Raw genomic sequence first — 12312 nt, 5'->3', positions numbered from 1 at the left:
GATCAACTGAAATTGTGAAATTGTATATCTGTTTACATCTTCCGTGGCGTCTCGATGACTAACGATTAACTGACCTACACAGCATTCGTCTGTCCTTGATTTCATTCAATCAGCCGCAACTGATGCGCAACATATCAGCCTTATAAACAGTCTAATTTACCAGTTTCAGTAACCACTTCGATTATACAGCTTCGGTGTACATTACGTTGCTCTACGTTGACGAGTGCCCGCAGAAAATTTCCCTTTAAAAACTGTTGTATACAGTAGCTTCATTAAACACGGACGGAAATGTTTTTGTCTAACGGTTAATTGTTCAATTAGTCGGAATATAACGCACAGTTACTCTCGTTTCATACCATATGTTTTTATGTCCAACTGTAACGGGGTTTTTGTAGCATCCCTGACAATAATATAATTTAAATAAAAAAAAGAAACATTGTTGCGGGCGAAGAAAAAGGATCGCGAAATTCTAGAATGGTCGTTTGAGAACAAGAACGTGTGATCGGTAGATTTTCTTGCAGTGCGATACTAAAATAACACGATACTTACCACGTGGGTGAGTCTCTCCGTTACATCGTACGAGATGACGTCGCGATCGTTGATTGGACGACTGGATGGGCGTGCGCCTGGCCTTACCTTAAGACCAAGTAGTGATAGATTTAATCTTGATCAAACTTTTTGAACAATTTAATTATTTAACTTTTTTTGCTATAAAAACAAATATACATGACAGCATGAATGCATCTTATAGCTCTACGTAAAAATAATCTTAATTTTTTTTTTTTTTTTAACAAAAAACTTTATTTTAGGCAAATAATGTTTATTTTAACATATTTTCTAAATTCTTAGTTAGGTGATGTCACATTAAAACAAATTATTCAAAAACAAGTTTTTCTAGACGAATTTTAATATTTTCTACTTAAAATACATCAATCGTATTTCTTATTTCATACTAGGATCATAAAATTAGTGTCTGAAGGAAAGACACTATTTGAATGAAGTTACGCTAACAGGAAAAGCCGCTCGATAAATTAATTCGTATCGATTAAAGGAAACAATATCTGGTGTTGGTGACCCAATAGGTATTCGCATCGAGTCAATAAAGACACGAGATAAAAATGAATTGTCCGCGGGGTCAACGTAGCAATAACAATAGTAATTTGCTTTAATCGGTCTCAGTTCCATCGCTATATTAGCAATGAGCATAAACACGAAACGAGACACGTCAAGGTTTTCTTCGATCCGCGTAAAGGATGGTTGCATTCAAGCCTCAAAAACATTCTTGCCTTCTTTTTCTTCGTGGCTCGTTCTCTCTCGCGAGGAGAGCCGGTTTCTTGCAATGCATTCCATCGAGTTTGAGTTCTCCACCTTTCGTAACCGACCGTACGTATAGGTATACACGCGAGCAGCCAAGATAGACGGATGTCCGGTCATCAGTCTCTTTCTTCTTCCGCAGATACTTGCTATTCCCGGAATGCGAACTGGGATCACGCGATATTCAAATTCGCCTACTGTATCCTTGAATTCATCATCCATACTGTTAACAACATAATTATGTAATTTATTATGTAAAAAATTGTGCAAATATTTTATTTTCCATTTGTTAACTCGTTCGAAAGGGTTTCATATATGAAAATAATATGTGCCCTCTCCATGGTCCGTCCTCGGCGGAGTTAAGCGATCAGGTACTGAAATTAACCGGATTCTTGAAAATTGTTGAATATGGAATACCATTAAAATATTGAGATATAAGGTCATATTATTAAATTTTTTACAAACAAGGGAAAAAGAACGGAGAAGCGGTATTCGTCTGGTATTTATTACTGGATACTTTGCATAATATAACTAGTTCTACAAGTTCGTTTTCGAATCGTTTAGCACTTAATTAGCGAGATTCTTTTCAAAAAAGATAGCCATTGTGTACGTTACAAAAAGAAGGTTTTCTTAAGAACTTCCTCGCATAATTGCTTCCAGCGGGTGTTCCCTTTACAATAAACTCGAGGAATTATCGAAAATGGAGGCATTGATCTTTTCAGAGCCGGTAAACACAGGATGAAACAAACTAGTCTTCTTAGAAGCTTCTGTTAGTTTTTGAAAGGGACAAAAATCTCTACATTTTCTTCGCTTCTTTTCATTTTGAGAAGCCTTTTCCCATTAGTATAAATGGGCCTCACAGATATGTGCAACGTGGTACTGGCTGTCCTTAGATCCTCCCTTGATCCAACGCTACAACCGAGGAGACGAACAAAAAGCGGTATCGATCCTTTCAGCGGTTCAAATGACCAAATTAGTAATATCTCGGTGGAATAATAATTTGTTCGGAAGAGGAACGAGAGAAAGAAACTGGTATCGAGCAAGGTAGTAGAAGGTTGGCCGCGGGCATAAGTAGTATTCCTTTTTTGGCGAAACGGCGAAAGGATAAGGTAAAGTGGGCAGAATTTAATCACGTTGAGAGGATTCCCAACAAGCTGTTCGTTAGGGGAAGATATTGGGATAGGTCAGTACTTTGGTCGGCTCTTTCGCGTTTCATTCGTCGACTGTACACTCGGCTTTATACCTTAATCTCGACTCTCAGAGTTCGCGCGAGCCATCGAAACTTTTTTCCCTTTAACTATTGTTACAAATAACGATGCAACAAGAATGATGAAACATTCGCTGCTTCATCGCTGATCTCTGTTTCGTTAGAGTAACTTCCTTTTTTATTCTCTCTCTCTCTCTCTTCGTATTTTCTTTATTTATTTATTTGTTCCTTTCTTTTTTTTTTTCTTTCGAGCAATTCGTAATCAATGCCTGCCGAGTAATCCTCGAGCGAATATGGAAAACAATAAACTCGAAACTCTGCGGCATTCGATCATGATTTCGGCGTGCATCGATTGTATTGCTGATTCTGTTCGCGTCTCTATTCTCTTTTTGCTTTTTTTCGACTGAACGGAAAATCAGGCTACGTTTGCTCTGGGTTGCTGCTTTATTGGATTACACGTTCGAAACGACCGAATTCTTACGAATTGAAATATTTATTCGATTCGGTCGAAATTTTACAATTTTACTTGCAAATTTTTTCGATAATAAAGTCTACAAAAATTCGGCCGATATGATATCTGAAACGTCGTCAAGAATAGATACTCAAATTTATAGAGGAAAGATTTTCTCTAGAGAAATAGTATGCGTAATTTAAAAAATGAGAAGGAAAAGGAATTTGAGCCAGCAAAGAGCCAGCTTCACCGTTCGGAGATTTAATATATCATTTAAATGTTCAGTTTGATAGGTAGTTATTATGTAGACGAAGAAAATTTCTCGAAACGTTTGTAAAATCACTGATTTTCGCTTAAAATATACCTGCGATTTATTCCGATGCGTTCCTTTAATAATGCCCGGTGCACGTTTCAGTTTTCATGAAATTCTATCGTTTTAAAATAAATCCGAGCTATTAATTTTGGTCGCGTTTCATCAGTCTCCGATAAGAGTGAAATAATTAAATACAATTTTTAAAGTATCGAATTCAGCGCGAGATTTGATCGATAATAATAATAATAAGTTCGATGGTAAAATGTGTCTCGTACGATTAAGTCTGTACGCAAAGGGATCGTTTTCGGGGGAAAGTCTCATGACCAGGAAAAATTTGGCACGCGAGGAACAGGGGTCGCCTGTTGGCAGGGTCATCCATCTTAAGTACTTCGTCAAGATATCGACGAGAGCCAAAAACAACGAGGAGACTCGTTCAAATGTCGGTCGTTTTACTTATAGATGACAGAAAGTTAGATTTATTATGCAACATTGTGCGCATTGATTGACTATCAATTTGCAACTTTTTCGATGATAAGATGATCAGATATCCTTCTTATCGTATTATCACAATTCTATAAACTCTTTAATGAATCGATTAATTTCCTATCTCGCGCTTGAAACTCCTGATTCGTGCACTGTTTTCGTGTTTTAACGAGGAAAATAGGTGGAAACTGTGTCGAAACTATTACGGTGAAATTGATTGGGTAATGAATCGTTGGAAATGCGTTGTTGACTTGGAAACTGATGTCTATAACGCTTTCACATAATCAATGATAACGTGTATTTACAAACATAATTGCTCGCCTGTGAATATCTGAAACGTTTCAGAATTCCTACCGGGATAATTGAATAACGTATAGCGGATGAATTATTTGTCGCGATTAATTTTTCATCACCCCCGTAATGCAATTATTTTTCGGAGCGGTGGGAGTTGATGAAAACGTACGAAAGAACACGCATCGATCGTGATAAATGTCGATTTATCGATCTTCATAAATTGTGCTTTTTTATGTTCATGAGAAAAAATAAAAAAAAACATTGAAAAGGTAAAATTAATAAAAAGAAGAGAGGGAAAGAATAGTCATGATCATTGCGAATGCTCTCGATTTTAATTAACAGCGGTCTCGTTTTGTACCGGAAACAATGACGATAAAAACAACTTGTCGCTCCATTTTACACAATCGCTGTTTGAGAGCTTAATTTAATGATGCTGATACACTTCTGTGCCCTCGAATGACATTTGATTTTTCACAATTTTTTTTTTTTCCCTCCACCCTCTTGTGAAAACGCAAATGCGTAATGAGCCATTATCTCTCACGGACGGATTGTAATTTGCTCGATGAAAAGGTCATTCCGTATCCGGTCCATGTGCGCGCGTTATCTTCATTATTGTCATTCTCACTGTGATGAAATTCGTGCAGACGAAGCGAGGCTGACAACGTACGATGACAACGTTATCATCGTCGTTTTGTCTGACGAAGATAACAGAAGCTGATTACTGGACAACGAACCTTTGTCGCTAATGTCGCTCCGTCTAGCATATTTTAATCGTATTCGGTTACTCAGAAATGCGAGGATTCTTTAATTATAAATTTATTTACATCGGTTATCGGAAAGTTTTAATTTCGAATTCAATTTGTTTAAATAAACGCAGCAGCTTTGTTTACCAGTTTACATTCGTGCTCTTAAAATAAATTGGTAATTTTATTTAGCTATGATCAATCATTTGTTGATAGGATTACGTAAAGAGGAAACTGAAACGATTTTGTGACGCACGATAGTGTTGTCCCGTTTACAGCCGTTTCATCGGTCGATGGAAATATTATGTTTCTTTTAGTAGTACAGGTTTGACAAGCGTATCAGATATTGTCAGATACCTTGATTAATTCACATTTCATCGACAGGTATTTAAATTTTAATCCATCGGCCATTGTTGTCGGGTCGTCACGCTGGGGATTGCTTTTAATTCGTAGTCAAATATTTCAGATATTTCAAATAACTCGGAAAATGTTTCATGGGAATTATCCATTTAAACGAGCGTTTGTTATCAATAAGTTATTTCGAAATGTATATTTTCACTAAATTATTGCACCATTGTATTCTATCATCATAAAAATATGTAACATATGGCATTCTTGTTTGTAATATCGCAAGATATCTTATCTGTGACACGTTACGATCTCAGACAATCTATTACGGGGTCATTAACGGATTTCATTAACCCAATGCACCCTTGGTGGTGTTATTTAGCTCGTACTCAAGTATGCAATGTCTGTTCGTAACTAGCTTTATTACTATTGTGGGATCTTCAGGGGTAATAATAAAAGGAATCGTGGGAGTAGGGACATAGCAATGCAAAGGATAAAGATCTCACCATTTGTGTATGTAAACATTTACTAACATTGGTAATTTTATTTCAAGTATTCATTGAAGAACTTAGCAATTCAAATCTTTACTCAAGAATGTTTGATCGTAATTTGCATAACATAGAAAAGTTTATTCATCTGTACCTCTATTAAAATTCAGAGATGCTGTTTCTATGATCGGTTATCGGTACATTTAGTTTTCACGAATAGGAGAAAAAAAATGAAAAACACTTATAAATGTTACAGCAGCTGAATAGATAAACTCTTACGTGACGTCGATTACGTGTATCTAGAACTGTCGTCTGTGTTTAGTCTGCTCGGTTCGTGTGATAAGAGACATTCATTGCCTCGTAGTTTTATGCACAACGGTTGCATAGTTGTGTCTGGCCAAATCAATTGCATCGATTAACTCGAGGAAGTTTATCAGAGAAATTATGTAATTATCGAATCTATTAACTTAAATTATTCTCCAGCCTGCACAGTGAATATACACGATCGCAATTGATGACAGGATTAATTAACCTTCCTCGGCCGATCAACCCATATATGAGTACGTACCAAGAAAATCATCAGAGCGAATTATAAATTCTGACATAAATCCATTAAATACCTGTGGATTTTCTTTGCGATTTTCATGTCAACAGTAGAAGATACATTACATTTCTTAATTTATGCAGTATAAAATGATTTGTTTGCAATTAATTTGTTATTACGAATCGAGTAAATTAGGTCTCACATTTATCAGGAATAATAAGAATTAAATTCCAAGCATCATCTAATTATCTTATCTGGGTTATTAAATTCCCTGAAGGATCGCATTACATTGTGATTTATTACGCGTTATCTTTTTAATAGATTGATACCTTTTCATGACGCATCAACTTTATATTATAAATTATATACGCTCTAATCGTAATGTTTGATTGGTTCATCAGTCGTATGATTTCCGCGATGCAACCACCTTAGCAACAGTGTGATCTTTTCTTGCGAAGCTTATCAACCAGGTAAGGAAGTCACGAAACTTATCGAAGCTGCGATAAGGAGGAGGTTGAAGAGGTGGAGGAGAGAATCGCGTCGGCTAGAAAGTTTCATTAACCCGATACACTTTCACGGTGTTACCGTCTGGGCCGCAACTTAGCAATCGGTAGTAGTGTACGCATATTCATTGCTAGATGTGTATTATACACTTAGGTGCACTTTGGATAAGGCCAACGATCTAGAAATCAACCATTTGCTTTTGATTTTGAAAAAATTTCGAGAAAAACCTAAAGCTCAAAAGGGAAATGACTCTACTGTCCTTAGTATCGTCCAAAATTTGGACAATGAAAATTGTCCACGAAATGGACATATATGAAACTGAAAAATTTATCAAAGTAGGAAATTGAAGTAACAAACTAAAAAATATTAGTCGCTATAAATCTGGTGATTTTTTGTTAAATTTTCACTCGAGTGAAAAGCAATCAATATTGTTCGCTAGGTGTCCTATAAATATTTTTGATAGTGGTAATAAATCTATACCCGAATCTCTATTAAAGAAAGAAAATATATGGTTTCGTTAGGTAATATTTTTGATAAATCTCATATATTATTTTAACAATATTTCATTGCTTTTAATACCAAAGATTTGGAGTACTTAATATGAGTATTCAGTGAAATGCATCGTCCACATATGTGTAACGTGATTGTTAACGTGTTAAAATCAATTTCCTGGAAAACTGTGTTCTGGAAAAATGAATTCTTTGATCGTTACACGGAAAGGTGTATTTTAAGAAATTACAATGCCTGTCAGTACCAACATGCTTCGCTCCACTTTAATTTGAAAGATTCAATTCCTTTCTTTATAATAAAATATTTGGAAATGTGAATTAATTGCACATAAATACCGCGTCATAAGAATAATACATTCGATTTTAACATTCCTATTATTCTACGTTAGAAACTTCTGGCGTCATAAGCAATTCAGCAATCTGCGCTTCGAGTTAAAATCATTCCTATACCAAGTGTTTTCATTATCATCAGCAAAAACTATAAGCATAACATACGTGTTATTTTATATATATCTTCAGATACATTTAAACCGATAACCAGAATTTCCTTAAGTCTTTTTATTAAAAATTTACAAAGTTGCAGCTGGTGACGCAGATGTTAAAAGAAAAAATTGTTTTTACGGTTTGATTTGTAGCGATGTCCCCATCCAGAATTTAAAAAAAGAACAAAGCTTATTTTTATAATGAAGAGTGACAAATGATCGGTGGTTTCGTCGGAAGATTAATTTTTTCCTTTGGACTGTAATCCGTATCGTGTCCGCAAAATAAAATCGAGTATTATAGGATCACGGTGATTATTATATCTAAGATAGGATAGGAATTTGATATCGTTATAAAAAATGAAATATCCGCAGTCTTGTAAGGACGGAATGAAAATTAGCGGGTGCTTTTTCAAGGGTCCCGAACGAAGGGTATAAGAGAGTCTTGAATTCGATTGAGAAAATTTCGGGTACCCGTTCGTACACCCAAATACTATCCTCCGTAGGTGTGACACGCAATGTATGTGTGGAGCATTTAACGTATGTGCTGACGCAGCGATACGGGGCCAGCATGGTGATTGCGTACAGAGGGGCAAGGAAACGGATCTTATTTATAACGAGACGGGACCATCGTACGATGCCGGCACAACCAATCGCAAAGCATCCCGTGGTCTGGCCTTGCGGACCGCTTTACACGCATACGTGTGAATCGCGCGATTCAGCGACGTCAGTGACGCGACGCCAGCAAAGCGTGCGGTTCCACTACTCACCTGTACGCCTGCACACGTGGGCGTACCGTCCGTATATCACTGCACCTCGATTTCGAGTAAGACATTCCTAGAATAAAGGTGGCACGATGGATTCCTAGTAACTTCCTTTTCTTATTTTATTTCGATGAGAAAACGAGTATTTATACTTGTGGGAGGATTCATGAATGAAAGCTGCTGGTTCATTAAATGCTTGATGACTGAATTCATCAATCTTCTCGTTTTTTTAAATTTTATTACTTTAGATTTTTTTTTACATAGACATAGAAAACGAGACTGTTTGTGTATGAAATTATTCAATACATTGACCTTTATAACATATGTCAAGATCATTGAAATCGGTGAGGTGTACCCCGTTCTGCATAATTACCGCTTAGGGCGTTGAACCGAATTCAACGAGCATACTACGTTCACTTTTATCGAGAAGGTTACAAATCTATGGGGACTTTTAACGTAGGAATTATAATGTCTCTTACTGTACAGATTTGATGGTTCCTTTTCGTTTGATTTAATTTTGGGGTCAGTATCGATGATGCAATTTTTCGTTACACTGACATCCGCAATTTTCGATTCACTACACGTCATACGGTTACCGAATGGGCAAGGTTTTATTACAATTTGACTTAGCGTTATTTTAGGCTTTGACCCACTGTAATATTCCACGTAGGTGCTTACCAATTTTTAAGTTTCCCATCTGTGACCGCGTTAGGAGAACTAAGCTTTTGCATCTTGCAGAAATGCAAACTGCACGTGCGGGAACGTAAACGTGATGGAAGATGTCCTTCGAGATGATTACGAAGTCGTGCGCGGTATTGATACGTAGCATTTAATCACTGGCTACGACTCGGTGCATCGTAGTAAACAAAGTAAGGATCAGTTTAAGCTAAGTACGCAGCTGGAGGATGCAAATTCGATTTGCAACGAGCAGGAAAATTGATGTACTTCAATCCTCGAACGGCGGACCATGGAGAGAGTCCCGGTTAGAGAAGAGATTCGCGTTTAATTGTTGAAAAAATTCAACTCGGTGACGATGCATTTACGAGTCGCGTAGAATTCGAGCAATTAGCAGAATATTCTGGTGGTTCTCACGATAAAACGTTCACCTTGCTAAATTCTCGTTGCGCTGGTCCGAGGGGAGAAATACGCCAGCGAAGGAAAGTTGTGCTTGTTAAGTTTGTTCGAGCGTCTTCCCGGATCTGTGTGCACAAAGAACATCGCTACGAATCATGGTCCCGTATTCCATTGACACTGACTCCTATCTTCGGGGAGCAGCGACTAATTATTCCGCTGCGCGAAGGAAATTTTAGGGAACATCCTGTTTGAGGTTTTGTCGGTTGACTTAATTCTCGGAGAGCTGACGTTGTCGTTCGCTTCATTTTCAACTCGAACCAACCAGAAAAATGTACATTTCCAGTTACAGTTAACAGAGATGAAATAACCATCGTTGTGGAATCTTATGTTTTATTTTCTCCTATAAAGTCGTTTCGAGATACCTTACTCATCCCCGAAATACGTGCGTCGTAAACAGTGTTTTTGAAATATAGAAGCAAGCTGTTCCGGGAATCGAGCACCACTGTATAACCGAGTAAAGTTACATCACGATAGGATCGTAGACGTCACTCTATTTTTCCGAGATGATGCGAACATTTTTCCCGTAAGCGATATCGCTAGAGGAAGAAACTCGATCGACCGCGTTGTAGACTCAGCATAGAAAACAGTCTAGCGTATCAATGCTTTTGCATACTGCTTCAAAACTCGTCGATTACTTACGATGACTAGTAAAAATATTCGTATTCTCTCAGTTCAGAAATTCAACAAATATTTTAATTATTTTGGGAAATTTATTTCTAAATATCGAAGATCTTAAATATTTCTAAAACTATAATATTTTTGTTTAGAATTATTCGGAACATTAATCGTTGGAAAGAAAATTTTCGCCTGTTCGTTGGAAAATGTGGGGGAGTTCGTTTAGGGGCTGGCTTGAAAGGACGAGCGAGAGGGATGTGTTCCATTGTCTCGAGTAAATCGTGCCAATCCAAAGTTCCGTGTGTGCACGTTTAGTGTACACTGCGCGAAATTACTATCGTCGGTTTATCCGTTTTGTCTTTGACGTATAATACATGTTAAGCTTGAAGCTGAGAACGCGAGCGTTCGTCTACTCGTGACTGATCGACACAGAGATACATTCGAAGCTGAGAGAATTACTTTTTCCGCCAATTCGAGGTGTTTAACATTTTCCTTTTATCTTTCGAAGAATTTTCTTCAGAAAGAATTGCCGATAGAATTTTTGTACGCTACGAGTAGAACAAATTAAAATTTTGGCTCTCTCCATGGTCCGCCATCCGAGGGTAAATTGCGCTAAGTGTAGATAGTTTTCGATTCGTTTATTCCAAATGGAATTTTATCAAAGTGATAGCGACGTTGAAGATCCATGCACGTATACTCTATGGATGGTACGCTGGGCGCCCGTTAAAGTGGAAATCCAGGAGAATGTAGAAATTAAACGAAGACACGTAGAATCGTTGGCGAGTATCTTCTCGTCAGAATTGTTTGCATAGGTAACTCTAGAAGCGAATTGAAATTGGAATTAATTAAAGCTGTGCTTCTTGATGTTGACTCTGCATTCGATAGTTCGATATGTTATTAAATAACGTTGCTAGTGTTGTCAAAGGAATTCTATTTTCGTAATTTCAAAATGATTTTAATCGTATCTGAATTAATTTGAAATCTCTGAAAATTTTCCCTACTAGAAAATGCTTTCGAAAATCCGGTTTTCTAAGTAAATATTCATTTTAATCAAAAGATCTTTATTCAAGCAAAATTCAATTTTAACCATATCTGTGTTCAATTGTTTAAAGGATAAACTAACTGAATTTCTGAATGGTTGATCAAGAGTTTATTAAGTAATACCACTACTTATCACCGAAAAACAGGAATACCAAGTTTCATCCATCTATCCAGTTTTACCCTACTTTTCCTTCCTCGATATTGCACAAACGTTCCATCACGATAAAATTCCAAGATTAATTTGTTCAAGTAGAAATTGCTCTTGAAAGTATATCGTAGGAAAGCAACGTATTTCGAGCGAGCCAGCAGCAACTTGTAGTTGGATAACTTTGGGGAAACTTTTAATCGTTCAATCCCTTAGCCCGTGCTTTTATGATCGTAGAGTCGCTTCGTTTCACGTTTAGCGCATTACGTCGACAGATAATTACTTCTCCCGCCGAATCGACGTTCCCATACGAATTTGCTCGAGAATCAATTTTATTCTCTCCAACGCTGTCGAGACAAAGTTCTCTCGCGAAGGTAGGGGGAAAAAAAAAAGAAACAGAAGAAATAGATGGATTAATGATGTCGAGGGGCGGAAATTATCGAGCAGCGAGGAAAAAGAGGATTCGATCGTGCGATTCGTGCTTGGACAAATATCTCTCAATTCCTCGTTTTCACCGCTGCTCTTCATCTTCCGTTCTCGTTTCACTCTTCTTTGCCTCGACGAACACAGCCGGAGCTGGCAAACATTAATTCCTCCGTAGGCCTTGGAGGATCGAAGTGCGCTGGATTTCAGCTCGGCTACGATCATTAAAATAACGAGTGAAAGGATTATTCCGAAGAGGGGTAGGGCACCCTCGAAGGCGAACGGGAAATGCTGGGGAAATAGAAATTTGTATCGTCGCGATGTAATTCCGGGGGGCTATGGAAGCAAAGATATACGTTAGATGAGACTTCTAATAATCAAGGACGGTTCGGGTAATCTGAAGAACCGGGGGGTGAGAACTCAACTTCCGGGGTATCTCTTTTCTGTTCGCATCTGATTGGTGGTTGAAATTAAATATTATTTTGAGTATAAGAAAAAGTCTCATACATTGAG

General features: G+C 37.4%; 1 protein-coding gene across 4 annotated transcripts in view; it reads left to right on the top strand.

Annotated features, from left to right (window-relative positions):
• Positions 1–12312, top strand: part of LOC117601980 (uncharacterized) — a 29382-nt gene that overhangs the window by 702 nt on the left and 16368 nt on the right. Inside the window, exon 1 of one of the 4 annotated variants that reach the window (XM_076691543.1) lies at positions 6183–6201. The exons of 2 other annotated variants lie outside the window; for them this stretch is intronic. In XM_076691543.1, the coding sequence (XP_076547658.1) occupies positions 6198–6201 (4 nt within the window). In that variant the 5' untranslated portion in view covers positions 6183–6197. Of the gene's footprint in view, positions 1–6182; positions 6202–10978; positions 11003–12312 lie in introns of those variants that run through there. One more of the 4 variants, XM_034319370.2, reaches the window with a different exon arrangement.

This window comes from Osmia lignaria, chromosome 13 (genome assembly GCF_051020975.1).
Source record: "Osmia lignaria lignaria isolate PbOS001 chromosome 13, iyOsmLign1, whole genome shotgun sequence".
NCBI lineage: Eukaryota > Metazoa > Arthropoda > Insecta > Hymenoptera > Megachilidae > Osmia > Osmia lignaria.
Note: the sequence above shows the minus strand (reverse complement) of the source record. Positions and strands in the feature narration are given on the sequence as shown.